General features: G+C 37.7%; 1 protein-coding gene across 1 annotated transcript; it reads right to left on the reverse strand.

Annotated features, from left to right (window-relative positions):
* Positions 1-804: 804 nt before the first annotated feature.
* On the reverse strand, positions 805-19,626 carry LOC306861376 (TBC1 domain family member 30-like). The gene is made up of 13 exons (XM_079403601.1): positions 18,929-19,626; positions 14,925-15,089; positions 10,888-10,949; positions 10,714-10,779; positions 10,493-10,618; positions 7,106-7,291; positions 6,302-6,470; positions 6,043-6,211; positions 5,863-5,968; positions 5,591-5,697; positions 4,613-4,752; positions 3,878-4,084; positions 805-2,438 (listed from the first exon to the last, which is right to left on the reverse strand). Exons 1-13 carry the CDS (start codon positions 19,440-19,442, stop codon positions 1,528-1,530), a joined length of 2,928 nt encoding a protein of 975 aa, XP_079259727.1. The 5' UTR covers positions 19,443-19,626; the 3' UTR covers positions 805-1,527.
* Positions 19,627-19,863: the final 237 nt, after the last annotated feature.

The following is a 19,863-nucleotide window of genomic DNA, read 5'->3' on the forward strand; positions in this document are numbered from 1 at the left end:
ACAAAAATAGTGAGGAAAAGATGAATTTGTTACATGCTTTCAGACTATTTAAAAATATGCAAAGTTCTCACAAGATGATGGTGGCTTCAACCAACCTTTTGATGCACAAGACACCAGAAGTAAACATGTAACAGTTTCTATGAACAAAGTTCTCATTTGCTGTACATTCTGAAATCTCACAACACACGGATGCAACACTGCAGACAAACAATTATATTGGTTATATTGCAGTGAGTATCAGGACGACTTAAGCAAGCGCAGGCCTTGATCTGACATTTTACACATCATATGATATTAATAATTCTTTACAGTATGGAAGGAACTAGAAATGTAGAAAAGCGAAAATTATGCCTCAAAATCTAAATAACATGGATGTGAGAGGAATAACAGGACTTTAAACGGATGATAAACTCTTAACTGTCTAGTGTTGGTGTAGTTTCTGGAAGGTTTTTAAAAAGCTAAATATAAAACCTCTTCAGGCTGAATGCGTTTTACAATTCAATTATTCATGAGGCCCTTGTTAAAATGGCATATTAAATGACTGTTGATAATTTAACCAGAGCACAATCTCATAATCATAACTTATAATCATGTCAGTGTGAGATACTAGTGGTTATTTTGGTTCAAAACAACAGAATATGCCACTTTCATACAACATGCATACATTTCCATTCAGTTCATCCATGTACAGTAGGAGTCATTTTATGCCTGAAAAACTAATATTGTGGTTTTAATCCAAAAGCAAACACAAATGATTTATTGGAGTGGAAACAACAGAAATAAGTAGAAACTGAAGTTTGTTTTCCATACTTGCACGTCTTTTATTGTCTGTGGGACATTTGTGACCCTCCACTACTCATAAGCACCAAAGATTAATAGAGAGAAGAGAAACATTCAAAGGGACGTTGCAGGAGCGTTTTGACAAGAGCATCAAAAAAAGAGAACTTAATGACAACAACTTGTGTCACTCAGATGGCAAATTAATAATTTACTAAGGAAAGATCAAAATAAGAGAAACATGAATGGCTTGACATGATTGAAAAATGAACACCAGTGTTGTCAAAACCAACAGAAACAAGCGAACATGGAAAATTTGTTGACTTTATAGGATTAAATAGTGTAAATGGGTGCTAAAAATCATTTTGGACTGTGTGATGCAGAACTGCAGCACTTTCCAGTCATTTAGCATGAGTATTTTACATACATGTGATTGTGATTTTCTAAGCTTTGAAGCATTTAAGTAAACATACACAGTGCATTGAAGCGAATACTGCTGACCTGAACATGCAAAAAAAGATACTTTCAATGTCGGGTATAATTCCCAGATGTTTAGGTAGGGTTTCATTAAAAAAAGAAAATAAGCAAGAAACAGCCTTCATAAATTCATATTATAAACTTCATGGAAGCATTCAATTATCCAATATTGTTCCTAAATGTAGATGTTTTGGAGTATCTGGAAGCATACTAGAGATGTGCTTTCGTGGTTGGAGTTTTGAACCCAAGTGCTCGTCTGTAGTCGACAATTCATCATCGGCGCCTTGTGGTGTTTCCAACACGGTTCATGCTTCTGCTCATCTGGGGAAAGTGCACGTTTGGAGTCCTGGCGTTTGGACCGTAGAGGCCCAAGTTTCTGGCAGTGATGGACTTGCGAGGGGTTTTGATGCAAGGGAACGGGGAGAAGATCTGCTGTGGTTTCGGAGGTTCTCCTGCTGACGTTGATGGGCTTCTTTTAATGGAGCCTCCGCTTTCTGAGCTGGAGGAGTCTGAACCTGGACGGCGGGTGGATGGGAGCGGAGCTGAGGCCGTGGGTTTGGGCTCCGGCTGTGGTGGAGTTGGTGTATTTGGATTTGAAGCTGATTCTGGTGGTGGAGTTGGTATAGGTGCATCAGAAGCTGGTTCTGGTGGTGGAGTTGGTATAGGTGCATCAGAAGCTGGTTCTGGTTGTGGAGTTGGATCAGAAGCTGCTTCTGATGAAAGTTCTGGTTCCAGTTCCAAAGACGACAACTGCCTGTTGATCTCCTGGAGATCTTCTCCTTCTCCAGAGCTGTGGTCTTGCTGAGAGGCATCTGAGCTTACCGTCTCCACCTTCTCTTGCTCTTTATCCTCAAGTCTTTCCTCTTCAGATGCATCTTCTGTTTTGCTCACATCTGTTTGTTCGTCTTCTATCTCCTGCGAATCATCAAACCCGAGTTGCGCCCGTGCCCTGGCGATGTTCCTCCGGTGCGCTCGCACATGTGTGCGCCAGGGCGAGTGATGTCTGGCCCGAATCATCTGATCTTGGCTGGGTGTTGAGTGGGCTTGAGGACCTCCACCGTTATGGATGATCCCACTCTTTGAGGATTGCTGACCGGGTCTGGGCCTCCTGCCCAGGAGAAGATGGTTGACCACAGGAGAGGGTCCAATTTGGGAAGGAAGGATACTGGTGGCTGGACACTTATCTGTGAAGAATCAATATCAACGAGTAAGAAAACACTAGTAATTGTAAACAGACTGTCAACATGAAAAGTGGTTTCAAAGGCTGACAGTTCGTTAAAAGACAGAGAAATGATATAAATTATAATATTCTTACATAGAGAAATTATATAAATTATTTATACACTACTGTTTTAAAAATTTGGGGGTCAGTACATTTTTTATTTTAATTTTGAAAGCAATTAATGCTTTATTAAGCAAAAGTAATAGTAGAGATATGTATAATACATATACTGTATAATATAATAGACTACTTTTAGATTACTTTTGAATTAACATGTTCATCACATTGATTTAAATAGGATAATCTTGTACCATATTAATATAAAAATACAAAAATTCCTATAATAAATATAAATAATATAAATAATATATATATATATATATATATATATATATATATATATATATATATATATATATATATGCACGCGTATAATTTACTATATAAATAAATACATAATTATATATAATTCTATATTTAAAAAATAATTTGCAGTTATGAATTGTGCACATTAAGAATGTGTTCTAAAAATAAATAGGCCCTATTATGAATTCATTTTAAAATAAATTAATGCTGTTAATTAAATGCTTTTAATCTTTTAATTCAATCAAAAATGGCAGTAAAGACTTCAACTTTTCTATTCATCCCAGAATCCTGATAAAAAGGATACATTCTATATAATATAAAATGATCAATAATAAACTATTACAAAAATGTAAACTTTTTAAATAGTGTGTAGTTATGAATTGATAAAAATACTGTGTGTGTTCGGTGAATCTGTGTTCGGAAAATAAATAGGGCCTATTATGAATTCATGCTGACTTTAATTCTCCATTATATCCTGTAGAGGTGCTACTGCAATATTACATGTTCCATCCAATCAATCAATCAATCAATCTATATCTATAAGCTTTTTTTGGCATCTTTGCCATTATTAGTTTAGGACAGCAGGAAGCAAAGAGGGAGAGGGAGAGGGAGAAGGGAATATGATCGGGAAAGGTCAGCGAGCCGGGGCTTGAACTCGGGACTGCCCATGCCAATATTTTAAGAAATGCAAATGTAAAAGTAATTAACAAGCTTTAGCATGTACCAATCCCCTGCAAAGCAAATATTATGATTCAACGAAGTGTCATTGATTGCATTACACAGTAGCAGCCCCGACACCGATCAAACTAGCTCTACTGCACCAATTATCTATAATGAACCATAGTTGACCCATAAAAATCAGTACCAGTGTGGTGCTTCTGCTGTTTACTGGCTTGATGAGGTTCAATAGTTTCTGCTTCCAGTCGAGGTCCTGGGAAAAATGCCACAACACACTGACCAACACTACATACTATCCCTTCTGTCACTTCCTGAACTCATCTACAACTGTAAAACGCTCCAAATGAAGACCTGTACCTGTGTGGATGTACAGGAGCCCGGCCTGCTGCTGTTGTTTCTGTTTGATGCGTGAGTACTGTTTCTTCAGTGCGCTGATGTCAGTGCTCATGCGCTCCACCATCATGCTGTTGATGGCCGCCTGGTGCTCGGCCCGTCCTGCACCCACCGCCCCGGGACTCAGCTCGGCCATGTTACTGCCGTGAGAGCTATGATCTGCTCTCTGATCTGCAGGGCAGATGAAAACACAAAGAAAACATCCCAAATGAAAATGCAAGAATATCTGAGACACATTTTATTGGGTAACTTGAGTGACAGCTGCGTCAGCTCCTTTCCAAACCTTTCATTTGTTTAGTTGCACTGGAACTGAAGGCTGTAATTAAGGACAGCTGGAATGAGTCGACCCACCTCAGTTACAACAAGAACTAACAAATGCATTGAGAATTAAATCCATTTGAGGACAAATTCAGACAGGATTGGGAAGGATTTGCCAGGGTTAGGTTGGCAGAGTGAGCTATACGGAGCTCATATTTGCATTACTCCGTGAGATCACCCTTATTTTGCCACTGCCAATACTGCCAAGATTTAGAGACTCAAACAATGTTAATCATTACATGAAACATCTTGTGCATTTGATAAATTCCTGTGTTCAGCAGAATATAAATCATGGAGCAGGAGTGACATTTGGAACCTCACAGACTGCACTATTAAATCTGCTTTCAGTTTTTGGCTTATGAAAGATAATTAGACACAGACCTTTAAGGTGTTTTTGGTATCTTTGGATCTCAGGGGCCAGAAGTCCTCCAAGAGGCCCCAGGCAACCCAGAGCAGTGACAATAGAGTCTTCATCATCCATGTCAGCATCATCATCACTCTCCCAACCATGGAGTGCCAGACTATACATGGGAAAAAACATCATGCATAAAATAAAATATTTGACATTATAATGTAAACAAGTAACTTTTTTAATAGAAAAAAAATAAACAAAAATGTAATTAAATAATTTAATTAAATCAAACTATGCAGATTAAATTATGTAGAAAAGAAAACAAATAAAGTAATAAAACTTAACAAGTAAAATTAAATATGAAAATATAACATTAAAGTAATTAATACAATTGAAAAAATTACTTTTTAAAATGTTATTAAATATTTACAAATAAAATGATAAATAATGCCAAAAAATGAAACCATGCATGAAATAAAATATTAAATAAAAACAAAATATAAAACAATTATATAAAGCATAAAAATGCATAAAAAATACTAAATTTAATTAAAGATTTTCAAATAAACTAGAAAAGATTTTAAAATAACAAAAAATAATAGAAATGGAATTAAAATAAAATAAAATTAACTAATCTATTTTAAATATGAAATAAAGAAATAATAAAATACAAAATAAAATAAAAAAAACTATTTAGGAACGAAAATTACATTATTTAAATAATGTAATTAAATAACTGAAATAAATATTTTTAAATAGAGAGAAAACGTACATGTTATATTATTGCATTGTTGCTTGCCTACATCTCTTTAAAAGTCAAAAATTATGTTTAAACTGAGTGCAACGCTTGTGGAGATATGGCAGAACATTTGCATTTGATATTTGCATGCAATATACACTCATATGCCATAAAACAACACCTTGCAGTCATGTTCACGTGTTATGACTACTAAACTCTCACAGATGCCATCTGTGCCGTGGGCGTCAAGTGTCTTCAGCTCTCATACCTGCTGTTCGCTCTGACAGGGGTCGGAAACGGGGTGATGTTGTAGGTGTATTTCTCCCTGAGCTCAGCCAGCTGGGGGAACGGGAATGGGGCCATGGAGTAGACCGTCTGTCAGGACGAAAACACACGCTTTTAGCCCCAAAAGCAAACTTCCGGCATTTTCAACACTATTTTGCAACATTAAAGCTATTACAATTGATTTAGCTATATGATAAGGTTTATATAGAATTAATCACATTAATTATTCAAAATCTTTTATATGCTTAGTCATACCTGCATGAGGTCATTGGAGTCGATAAGGTTGTGCTCCAGCATTTCCTGCGTCAGGCAGCCCATAGTACTATAAAATTCATCGGCAGTCTGGCACTCCTCAATTCGCCTGAAAGAGAAAGATGCAGAACGCTTGATACAAGCTGAAAATTTGTTTTATCACATTTTTCTTGATAAACTTACTCTCCGAGTTTGGCCCAGATGGCGAGAGCTACACGCAGCAGTGTTTCAGAGCCCTCAAAGAAGACCGAGTCCCAGATCTTCAGCACGGTGTGATGAGGCAAACAAGTGGCAAACATGGTCAGAAACCACTGCATGGTGAAGACGTTGGTGAGCGGTGGCTCATAGCTGCCTGAAACACAATGCTGACACAATGCAGTTGACCTGGAACAGACAGTTATTTTGCATTCATATGCTGTATATATACAGGGTTGATACACACCTCCTCCTTCCCGATTGGCTACTTTCTGGAGATGGTGGAGATGCTGAGAAAGTTCTGGAAGCTTCAGTCGCAGCAAATCTCTGAACACGGCCATGTCCACTGAGAGGGCACGCAGGTTATTGGCGAAGTAACTATCGGGAAGCACTTTATCGATCAAATAGATCATCACCTTTCAAAAAACAATAATAAAAGATATTGAATTTTAGCATATTTTCTTGCTTATATAATAATATGAATGCATGAAATAATTATTAAATAAAAACAATAAAATATAACAAAACATGAATGCGATTTGACCAATAAAATAAAAAAAGGAAATAAATATTTTAAAATTAAACAGACAAAATTATGAAAATGGAAAAAAGGGAATTCAAATAGAAAAAGCAAAAGAAAACAAAAATAAATAATAAAATAAAATCATGCAAGTAATAAAATATAGAAAAATAATAAAACATAAAATTGAAAGATAACATTTAAAAAATGTTAATAACTTTTTAAAATAAAATAGAAAGAAACGAAAATAATAAATATCAAATAAAATATTCAATAAAAAATTTTTAATTAATGTAAGTAATTAAAATCACACACACACACATTATATGCATGTTGGATGAATGATTTCCAAATTTTTACCATAGATTAAGTTGCAATTCTGGTTGCAAATAAAATAAAATAAAAAATAGGGCATCAAGCAAGGATTACCTTTAGTGCCTCCTCAAAAATAAAAAAAAAGTAAGTAAATAACAGCCAAAAATAAATGTTAAAAAAAATAAATTCACAGAGCTCATAGGGGTCTAGGCAAACCTTCAACGCATCTCCTTCATTTCCCTCAGTGACCTCCAGGATGAGGGCGGCCAGAACATTGAAGCCCTGACAGTATCCGACAGTCTTGTTCCAGCGGGCGTATGCCAGCAGAACCCGCTTCAGCACCACACGGTCCTGCTCCGCCTCCTGGCCACAGTATGAACTGCAGCCGGTCCTGTGCAGGTCCTGATTGAGGGAAACAAAGTGTTACAGGTCTTATGTAAATAAGCACACTGAACTTTGCTCACTTGTGCACACCTGCCTGATAGATCACTGTTCTCTCTCATCCAGAGCTACACAAACACACCACCTGTTACATTACCCACTAACTGACGCACTACAATGTGCAAATATCCTGCTGCACCATATAACCTTTTATCTGACTCGATTCCATTAAAGATCTGACGCTAAACGCTTACTCTAAAGCCACGATTTATTTACTTGCCTTTTTATGACTGTACAGCTTGTATTGCCTATATAGTGACTTCACAAAACAAAAAAAATAATTGTATATATATATATATATATATATATATATATATATATATATATATATATATATATATATATACACACATATATACACACACCTTAAAATTAAATAACAATGGAAGCCCATTTCCGACATAAAATTAAAAATAAATAAATAAAAAATAAAAGGTAATTTGTGATATTTATGACTTTTTGTGAGTTTCTCTCACATTTTGGACTTTTTTTTATTCAATTCTTCTCTCACATAAAATAAAAAATATGAAAAATTGTGATTACATTTTTTTTCTTGCAGTTGCAAGATTAAACCTTACAACTCTGACTGCTTTTTCCTCAAAATTATGAGAAAAATGTCAAATTTGTGAGATACAAACTGTAAAATTGTTCAAGAAAAAAAAGAAAAGATTTTATCCTGTGGCATAAACAAGCTTCCATAAATTGCTTGAATAATTGTCTTAAAATAAAAAAAAGTAACTGCATAACTGTGCACACACACATACATAAAAGTATATATACACTGCCCTCCAAAAGTATTGGAACAGTAAGGCCAATTCCTTTATGTTTGCTGTAGACTGAAAACATTTGGGTTTGACATCAAAAGATGAATATGAGATGAGATATTAACATTTCCGCTTTTATTTTATAGACAAGGTTTTATGGACTGATTTTATGGACCAAAGTGATGGAAAGGCTAAAGTTTGGAGAAAGAAAGGATCTGCTCATGATCCCAAACATACAAGCTCATCTGAAACACAGTGTACACAGGTGTACATTATAGTACACATTACACAAGTAATGTAATGGCTTGGGCTTTCATCGCTTCTTCTGGGACAGGCTCATAAATCTTCACTAATGATGTAACACATGATGGCAGCAGCAAAATTAACTCAGAAGTCTACAGAAATATTTTGTCTGACAATTTACAGAAACATGCAACCAAACTGATTGGGAGATCCTTCATCATGCAGCAAGATAATGACCCAAAACATAGTGCCAAAACAACAAAGGAGTTCATCAGGGGCAAGAAGTGGAAGGTTTTAGACTGGCCAAGCCAATCTCCACACTTAAACCCTGTAGAGTATGCATTTTACCTGCTAAAGACGTGACTGAATGGAGTAACCCCCCAAAACTGAAAGAGGTTGCGGTGAAAGCATCACAAAAGAAGAATGCAAAAGTTTGGTGATGTCAATGGGTCACAGGCTTGATGCAGTTTTTGAAAGCAAAGGATTTGCAACTAAATATGAAGTCTTTTTCACTTTAATCTTTGTTAATTCTATCTGTTCCAATACTTTTGGTAACACGAAAAATGGGTGGGTTCAAACAAAAGGAGCTATCTTCTAAGTTGTGTATCAGATCCAGATGAAAATACCTGTAAATAAAAGCTGAAATGTTAATCTCTCATCTCACTGATCCATTACTTTATTGGGTGATTCAACACATAGATGTTTTACCAGCTAAGAAGTTCAGCACTTTTAGAGTTTCATCCCTCTATCTGATGTGAGCATAAGTATTGGAGCAGTTGCCTCACAGGTCTTTCTAAGTGATCAGCTGTGTCCTGTTGCATTAATTCTTCAGATATTAAAAGCAGGGAATGTGTCGTATCAGTTATATCCATTACTTCTGCATTCTGAATCTCGCATTCGATGATGACACACACAAACCAGGATGAAGATGAGGGAGCTGACTTTGAGAGAAAAGCAAGCAATTTGGATGCTAAAAGAAAAGAGGAAGTCAATTAGAGCTCTAGCAAAAACAAAGGGCATGGAGAAATCAAGAGTTTGGAAACCACCAGCGACACCAGCAACCAACAATGACCTGATCGGCTGAGAAACAACAGTAGTTGATGACAGACAAATCATAAAAGCTGTGAAAATGAACCCTAAAAGACGTGTCTGTAAAATCACCAACAACTTGCAGAAAGCTGGGGTGATGCTCTGACAATCTACTGTCCTCAGGAGACTTTGACACAGAATTACAGATGCTACACAGCAAGATGCAAACCTCTGACCAGCACCAAAAATAGAAAGGCAAGATTAGAGTTTGCAAAAAAGCACAAAGGTGAGCCAGAAGAGTTTTGTAACTGTGTTTATGGACCGTTGAGACAAAGATGAACCTTTGGGATTGAATGGGAAAGCAAAAATGTGGAGAAAAAAGGGAACTGCAATGATCCCAAGCATACAGCCTCATCTGTAAAGCATGGTGGAGGTGGTGTCATGGCATGGGCATGCATGGCTGTCTCTGGAACAGGCCCTCTCAACTTTACTAATGACTTAATGTATGATGACATTAGCAGAAGGAATTCGGAAGGGTACAAAACCATCTTGCCTACCAATATTCAAGAAAATGCCACCAGATTCATTGGGAAGTGCTTCATATTGCATCAGGACAATGACCCAAAACACACTGCCAGTTCAGCCAAGGAATTTATAAGGGCAAAGAAATGGAAAGTCTTACATTGCCCAAGTCAGTCTCCAGATTTAAATCCAAATGAACATGAATTTCACCAGCTGAAGAGGAGAGTAAAGGCAGAAACTCCCCAAAACAAGCAACAATTGGAATTGGCTGCATTAAAGGCTGGGAAAAGTATTTCAAAGGATGAGACCAAGAGTCTGGTGATGTCTATTGGTCACAGACTCACTGCTGTGATTGTGCGCAAGGGATCTGCAACTAAATAATAGCTTTTAATCTTTTATATCTGCCTTATGTTCAACTGTCCCAATACTTATGCTCACATCAATGAGTGGGATGAACTCTAAAAGTGCTGTTCTTTTTATTTGGTAAAACATGTATGTGTTGAAACGGCTAATAATAAAATGTGACATTCTGTAGTTTTGTCTCATATTCATATTTTAATCATATTTGCAAATGTCTTGACTCCACACACACACACACACACACCTTCACAATTTGGATTCCCAAAGTGTCATCATCTGGATTGCTGCGATCATTGAAGGCGAATCTCATTGTTTTCTCCCAGTCTATGGAGATGCTGTGGAGGTACTGGTCAGCCAGGGTCAGCCATACCTATACCAAAAAAAAAAACATTATCCAGTACATAAAATGTCATAGATATGAAAACACTGCTCGTGTCTGAAAAGAGAAATTTCCAACACATATACCCTCTTCCTCCACTCTTTGGGAATCCCTACTGGGAGTCTGGCCACTGCCTTCAGAGCATCGTACCACTACAGAGCAAAACAAACAAACAATCAACATGCAAACCAAAATGTTTATTTATTTCTATTTAGGGGGAGTTGGACACACATCTTCAACAGTGGGCAGCTAATACATACTTGTTGAAAGCCGTTCTTGCCTAAAGAAGGTTTGATAGTGAACTTCAACCTGGTGTCCACCCCTGAAATAAGACAAAACAGTGGACATCAGTGAGACAATGTGACCATATAAAGACATCTCCTCTGGAGCTGCAGGCGTCTCATTAACAAATGAATGAAGGGATGTTGCGCAATCACCACTCATTAAAAAATAAATATTGAAAATGCACAGATGCACAGACAATTAAGCAAGAAAATAGCAATGTTTTGGTCCTGATATTCATAAAGTTTTCTTAAAATATATTCCTTTATACTCTTCTTACAAATTTACTACATCCCCTTTGTCACTCATTAATAATAAATAATGTTTGTTTTCATTCAATGGCTCTTTATTTATGGCAGGCAGGTTACCTAACTCGAGTTTTTGAGTCTCTTCTTTGTCTAACAGGAATAAATATATATATATAAAACAACAACAACAGAAATGACTGGAAGCGACAAGTGTATTATTATCGATAAATGTCGCTGTCCTTTGCAGAGCGGTGCTGAAGCTCACTTCCGCCTGCGGTTTCTTCCGGATACACGACACCATCCTGCATCAAGACGAAATAAACACGTTTTTTTTGCACTGTTAAGGCGTCATATTGAGCGATGAAGGGTTATCACAACACGATATCTTCTTTACAGTGCTGTAACTTTCACATCAGCCACTGCTTAAGATGCTAAATCCTGTCAAACGCGTTTGTAAACAACTCTAACGTTACCTCACCAACACGAAAGCGGCTACTTCTCCTACAGAGAATATAAAAATAAATAAACACCAACCCGAGTCCATCTCTGTCCATGCAATAAATAACAATCAGGAGTAAAATGGCACCATTTCTGCATTTCACTCGTTAGCCGGCGCTGCTCCGGATTAACCTACATCATTACAATCATCTCTCCAGCATTTATTTAATAACAAATTATTGCTTAAGGGACTAAAATAAACCTAAAATAACTTTCAGAACACCTCAAATTCAAAACCATTAATTTTTTTTAGTTCAAAATTTATATTAACATATACAGCCTACCACTTATAAATGCAGTTTACTTAAATAGACCTATATAATTCATTATATTGATATAGCAAAAAAAATATTATAAATGATAAAAAAATATATTGAATACGACATATGGGAAGGCCACCTAATTATCACAAAAACACCATTCTAAATTCAGCACCAGTGCAAATAAACGAGGAAATCCTAGGAATAGTTTTATGTATAATGACAGGGCAAAGATTAATAATGATTTTAAAGCATGCTGTATTCACCTGGCTCTAGGGTGCACAGCAGGCGCGGCGCTCTTCTAGAGATGCCGCTGCGTTTCTTCAGCACATTACTGATAATATTACCGACGCCTCCAGCTGCATTCTGCCCTTTCACACAAGCCCTCGACCTCTTAGAGGAAACAACCCGCTCCTGCTTCATCTGGAGAAAAACCTGAGAGGTCCGTTTGACCGCGTGTTTACAACGATCTCATCCCGACAATCATTTCATCTAAAAAAAATCCTACTCCGATCAATAAATCAGAGGAAAATAACACATTCGCGCATCCTTTATCCTCATACGTGAAGATGCATGTCTCTACATGGAGGACATTAATTATTAATAGAATAAAAGCATCAAAGGTGATCGAAAAGAACGCGGAGGATGGGAGAGGCGGAATATCGCAGTGATGCGCGTGTCTCACACCCACATATGAGCGTCACATTCCGGGTTGAGAGGGAGGAGGGACCGCTGGAGCTCTGGAGGATGGGCTACAGACCAGAAACAGCTGAAGAAAACGATGGCCTGAACATAATGACTAGTACCATGCTGCCAACTTCAGCCTTAATCCTTAACAAAGAGGAATAAGGAAATAAAATACTATACACTCTTAAACATTTCCAAAAGGGGGGTTTCGCAGAGATGACACAGAGGAATCATTTTTGGTTTCCAAAATAAATAAATAAAATAATTCAGTGAACAGTTCTTAAAAGAACCTCCTTTTTTTCAGTGTGAAGAACATTTTTAAAACCAGAACCTTTTGTGGAATGGAGAGATTGCAAAAGGTTCTTCATGGAACCAGATTCCAATAAAGAACCTTTACTTTAAGAATACAAGAAAATCTAAAAGGAAACAGTCTTGATTTAGGACCCGATTAGAGTAAAGTCCTGAGATAAGAATAAGGATAAGATGGTAAATTCAGTCATTTTACACAAGCATCTGAATGATTTACAAAGGAACTGCTGTACTGCTTGAACATGGAAGTACATTATTTTAGTAATTCATTATTAGTGAAAGAAATAAGCAAAAATAAATCAATAAGGTAGGGTTTCTTATTTTAATTTCTCAAATTATTCCAAATTCAAGTAACTATCCAGACAATAGGGTAAATCAGGCAAATTTGATCATTAACATTTCTTAATGATTGTCCAAAAGTTTCCAAATTTACCTAAACTCACCCAATAAAGAGAGCACCCTTAATGCTACTAACGAGAGAGACACAAGAGTTGTTAAATTACAGGCAAAATAGTCCTTATATGGAAAATGTATATTTTTTCCATTGCATAAGCCTTCTAGTATATTTTCTGACATGCATTTAGTGAGAAACCATGCTATTATAATGCTTACAAAAATAAACATGTCAACAAATAAATAACTGAACCATAACCATTCACAAATACAAAGTGGCACCTAGACATTGACTGACGAATGGCAACCGTGCAGAGCTATGGTTTTGATGTGATTTCATACTGTACCTGTTTGACAGAACTTGTCACGCTGCATGTAGATAAAACGGAGGAAAAAGACATTAAAAGATGCAAGGCCACTGTATTTGTTGGACATGCTTGTGCCTGAACCAAATATATGAAGCAAAAGCACTCATTGTATCCAAATGTGTAAAGGAAATGCTGCTGCACAATGACTAATTAGTGAGAAAAATGAAAATACAAATTTGAGACCAATAGTTCAACAACATTACAGTGCAAATTTGCATGTAAGACTCAAACTCATCACATGAATGAGCTGCCTCTGAAACCAAATGGACTGAATTTCAGTGATATTGAACATAGTCTGTGTTCTGAATTTAATGCAAATAATTCAGTTGTAAAGATGAGGAGTCGTCAATCCTCTGGTAGCGGTGAGATATTTGAGAGCACTGTCTTCTAAAACGTCAACAGAGAACTAGAACAACGTGAAGCAAAATAGCATTTGATGTGTGAGCTTTTGCTTTTAGGCAACTGCTACCTATGCAAACTGTATTACACACCCTTTTTTAAAAGGAATAATTCACCCAAAAATGAAGTTGTTCTGAAAATGTACTCCTTTTCAGGCCATCCAAGATGTATATGAGCTTGTTTCTTCATCAGGACAGATTTGGAGAAATTTAGCATCACATCAGTTTCTCACCATGGATCCTCTGCAGTGAATGGGTGCCGTCAGAATGAGAGTCCAAACAGCAGATAAAAATTTCACAGTAATCCACATGACTCCAGTCCATCAAATAATGTCTTGTGACATTTTGTTTAGAACTGTTTTTACTTGTAAACAGTGCTTGATCTCTGCATATATTACTCTGTTGATTCAGACAGGACTACCTTTTCACTGGAGAAAACAAAATCATGGAAAGAGGATTCATATTTTATATGGAAACAACGGTTTGAAGTAAAAAACATATTTTCTTACAAAAAGACTTCACAAGATGTTAGTTCATGGACTGGAGTGGTGTGGATTATTGTGATGTTTTTATCAGCTATTTGGGCTCTCATTCTGACGGCACCCATTCACTGCAGAGGATCCATTGGTGAGTGAATGAGATAATGCTACATTTCTCCAAATCTGTTCCCATTAAGAAACAAACTCATCTACATCTTGGATGGCCATCAAGCGTCAGTGAAAGCAAAGACATGCTATCGATCTAGAATACATTAGTCTTCAAATAGCAAAGAAAGCCTTGGGTAATATAACACTGACTACTTAAAGACATAATGACTTGAGGAGGAGTGAAATGAGAGAATGATTTGTAATTACGTCTTTTCTGAGAGACGGCTTGTAGGCAGGCGGTGACTATATCACAGTTCTTCTGAAACTTCTGCCGAAGTCTGTCCTTTCTCTTGACCTGACGCACCAGTTTGGCCGACTGCACACCAATACGATACTTCACTTCCTGAATGATCCACTTCAGCTCTACTGGACCTTTGCACAAAATAAAGCTGGTTTAAATCTGAAGGAAATGCATTAATTTTATAGAAAATTAAAAAAAGCACAAAAATCTAATTAATGTGTGCAAAACTTGGAACTTATGTAGACAGATTAAGATCATTATGATTGACTTAACACGGTGTATACATGTGTACAAAAGACCTCTGTATGTAAATTGTTTTTATGGCCTACAAAGAACCTGAGCACCTGAGACAACAATTAAATTACTTCAGCAAACAATGGGTTAAGATTTTACTGGCTTTCAGAGTGGCATTAAAACTGGGTCAGTTCTGCAATGTGGCACACTATGCTTCCTCCAAAACTATTTTAAACAACCTAATCATTTTGAGAGAATATTACTTTTTATATTTCTTAAGAGTAATGTCACTCCAGATGCAAATGCACAGCAAAAATTAAATAGACTACAGTAAGCATAAAAAATGAGAAAGACTAAAAATGATGAAAGATTTAAAAAATGGTGAAAAACCTCAAAAAGAAACGCCTACATCTAGACTTTATTTTTAGATCATGATTTGAAATAAATAAATACTATATAATATAAATATTCTGTGAATTATTCAAAAAGAGCATTCAATAGAACTTCATAAGGAACATACAATTTTAATTGAATAATTAAATTTTAATTAATTTTAATTAATAATTAAGATTTGAATATCATGGAGATTTTAATATTTTTAAAAGAAGACTCACCAAGGCTGTATTTATTTGATAAAATATATATATACAAAATCGCTCTGTTGGCTGTGGAGTCAAGACATTTGATTAAATGATTAAAAGATGAATGAGACAAAACTACAGAATGTCACATTTTATTATTAGCCGTTTCAACACATACATGTTTTACCAAATAAAAAGAACAGCACTTTTAGAGTTCATCCCACTCATTGATGTGAGCATAAGTATTGGGACAGTTGAACATAAGGCAGATATAAAAGATTAAAAGCTATTATTTAGTTGCAGATCCCTTGCGCACAATCACAGCAGTGAGTCTGTGACCCATAGACATCACCAGACTCTTGGTCTCATCCTTTGAAATACTTTTCCCAGCCTTTAATGCAGCCAATTCCAATTGTTGCTTGTTTTGGGGAGTTTCTGCCTTTACTCTCCTCTCCAGCTGGTGAAATTCATGTTCAATCAGATTTAAATCTGGAGATTGACTTGGGCAATCTAAGACTTTCCATTTCTTTGCTCTTATAAATTCCTTGACTGAACTGGCAGGGTGTTTTGGGTCATTGTCCTGATGCAATATGAAGCACTTCCCAATGAATCTGGTGGCATTTTCTTGAATATTGGTAGTCAAGATGGTTTTGTACCCTTCCAAATTCCTTCTGCTACTGTCATCATACATTAAGTCATCAGTAAAGTTGAGAGGGCCTGTTCCAGAGACAGCCATGCATGCCCATGCCATGACACCACCTCCACCATGCTTTACAGATGAGGCTGTATGCTTGGGATCGTTGCAGTTCCCTTTTTTTTCTCCACATTTTTGCTTTCCCATCACTTATTGTGCTTTTCCACTGCATGGTACGACTCAGCTCGGCTCAGTTCAGAACGGCACGGCTGAGTTTGGCTCAGGTTGCGTTTCCACTGCAGTTTAGTACTGCTTTAGGGTGGGCGGGATTATTCACATGTCGTTATAGTTGCGCCGCCTCTACTGCCGTGACTCCTGAAAAACTTTTTAATTCCGCATAGCTCCATTAAGCTCTCGCTGGATCTGTTCCTCGGCTATTACGAGAGGATCATCTGTACTTCCTCAACAGACAACGAAACAGTGATTTATGGTTGTTAAAAAAGGCGCGCCCATTCAAAACAGTTGTGTTCGGTCCTTCACTGGCTGTGCTGATTTAAATCTAGCGGGTCTGTTGTGCCTTGTGCCGCAAGTTCAATGATGTAGGCTGTGACGATTCTCTCCGGCCAATCAGTGATCAGCAGAGTTTACACATCACGTTTTGGTAACGGTACGGCTCGCTTGGAACCTCTGCCGAGGTGGTACTAAAAAAAGTACCAGGTACTGTACCCAGTGGAAAACCCCCCAAAAGTGTAAACTCTAATCTTGCCTTTCTATTTTTGGTGCCGGTCAGAGGTTTGCATCTTGCTGTGTAGCATCTGTAATTCTGTGTCAAAGTCTCCTGAGGACAGTAGATTGTCAGAGCATCACCCCAGCTTTCTGGAAGTTGTTGGTGATTTTACAGACACGTCTTTTAGGATTCATTTTCACAGCTTTTATGATTTGAATGAATGAATGATGCATTTATATAGCGCATTTATAGTCTATTGCCGTACACCCAAAGCGCTTTACAATCATGTGGGTGTCTCTCCTCTACCACCACCAGTGTGCAGCATCCACTTGGATGATGCGACGGCAGCCACAGTACAACGGCGCCAGCTACTGGTGGAGAGGAGAGTGTGATAGAGCCAATCAAATGGAAGGGGATTACTAGGAGGCCATGATTGATAAGGGCCAGTGGAGGGAATTTGGCCAGGACACCGGGGTTACACCCCTACTCTTTACGAGCAGTGCCATGGGATTTTTAGTGACCACAGAGAGTCAGGACCTCGGTTTAACGTTTCATCCGAAAGACGGTGCTTTTTACAGTATAGTGTCCCTGTCACTATACTGGGGTGTTAGGACTCACACAGACCACAGGGTGAGCACCCCCTGCTGGCCTCACTAACACCTCTTCCAACAGCAACCTAGTTTTCCCAAGAGGTCTCCCATCCAGGTACTGACCAGGCTCAACCCTGCTTAGCTTCAGTGGGCAACCTGTCTTGGGCTGCAGGGTGATATGGCTGTGGAATTTGTCTGTCATCAACTACTGTTGTTTTCTCAGCCGATCAGGGCAGCGTTTCCCAAAAGCATCGTAAGCTTAAGTACATCGTAGACCCATTGAAACCAATGGAGTTACAATCAACTTAGGCTTGCGATGCTTTTGGGAAACGCAGCCCAGGTCGTTGTTGGTTGCTGGTGTCGCTGGTGGTTTCCTAACTCTTGATTTCTCCATGCCCTTTGTTTTTGCTAGAGCTCTAACTGACTTCCTGTTTTCTTTTAGCATCCAAATTGCTTGCTTTTCTCTCAAAGTCAGCTCCCTCATCTTCATCCTGGTTTGTGTGCATCATCATCGAATGCAAGATTCAGAATACAGAAGTAATGGATATAACTGATACGACACATTCCCTGCTTTTAATATCTGAAGAATTAATGCAACAGGACACAGCTGATCACTTAGAAAGACCTGTGAGGCAACTGCTCCAATACTTATGCTCACATCAGATAGAGGGATGAAACTCTAAAAGTGCTGAACTTCTTAGCTGGTAAAACATCTATGTGTTGAATCACCCAATAATAAAATGTGACTTTCTGTAGTTTTGTCTAATATTCATCTTTTAATCATATTTGTAAATGTCTTGACTCCACAGCCAACAGAGCAATTGTGTCTTTACGGTTCCAATACTTATGGAGCACACTGTATATATATATATAAATGTAGGATCATGTGACACTGAAGACTGGAATAAAGATGCTGAAAATTCATCTTTGACAACAGGAATTAATTACATATTAAAACAGATGAATATAGAAAACAGTTATTCTAATTGTAATATTTCACAATGTTACAGATTTTACTGTATTTTTAAACAAATAAATGCAGCCTTCGTGAGCATAAGAGACTTCTTTGAAAAACATGAAAAATGGTAATTATTCCAAACTTTTGGAATAACCATAGTGTTTGAGTGTAGTGTATGATTTACATAAATAAGAATAAACTGACAGTTTGAGTCGAACTGACTGCATTTAGAAAAGTGGTGCTCACCTTTTTGAGCCAGGTATTTGATCTGATGGCGCCTCGTGTGCTTCTCCTGAAGTTCTTGGAGAAAGTTGGAGCCAGTGTTACTCCTGCCCAGGAAGGCATCTGAGCTGGAGGCTTCGGTCGAGCTGTCCACCCCTCTGACATTATTACTGTATGTGTCATAGAGCTCCACTAACAGACAGTCCACTATAGATGATGCGCGGGACGCTCTCAGATCCTCTTCATCCGAATACACACCTGCTTCATGGAGCCCCCCTCCTCTCTCCATACGGATCTCTCCAGCTGCTGCTCCATGAGGCGCTTTTGCGCACTTGCATAGTGAGCCTGGAGCGGTTTTGGAGCACTCACAGATTCCGTCCGAAACTGAACGACCCTTTGAAACCCATTTGTGAAATGCTGAGAAGCCGTCAAGGTACGACGCACCTGAGTTGAGGAAAACTCCGCTCTCCTCCTCTGAGCAGATGTCACATATGTCTATCTCCTTAAGGTCCTCTTTGGCCACTTCCACCCCAGACATGTTTTAGCCCTCTTTAAAGTTCAACATTACACATTCATGCACACATGCTGCGCAGAAGTTCAAACCAAAGACTGTTTTAAATGACTCAATAAGGAACTCGAGTTCCGGGTGTGTTCCATTCCTTCAGCGGGGTTGGCAGCACCTTTCCCAGGCTCCAGTTTCCTTCCTGAACGCTCTAAATCCTGATAGCACGCCCCTGCACCAGGAATAGTTTAACCCACCTCCGAAACTTTTTAAACCATCCCTGCGTCCCAATGTGCATACTATCCACCCTATCTGCCCTAAATAGTGTTGAAAATGACTAATATTTAGGATGGATAGTATGCACATTAGGATGCATCCAAAGTTTTTAAACGACAGGTGAATGAGAAATATACAGCTTTTGCTTTTTTTCACTACAATAACAATTGTTTGTAAACGA

Source organism: Barbus barbus (genome assembly GCF_936440315.1).
Source record: "Barbus barbus genome assembly, chromosome: 42".
In the NCBI taxonomy this organism is placed as follows: domain Eukaryota; kingdom Metazoa; phylum Chordata; class Actinopteri; order Cypriniformes; family Cyprinidae; genus Barbus; species Barbus barbus.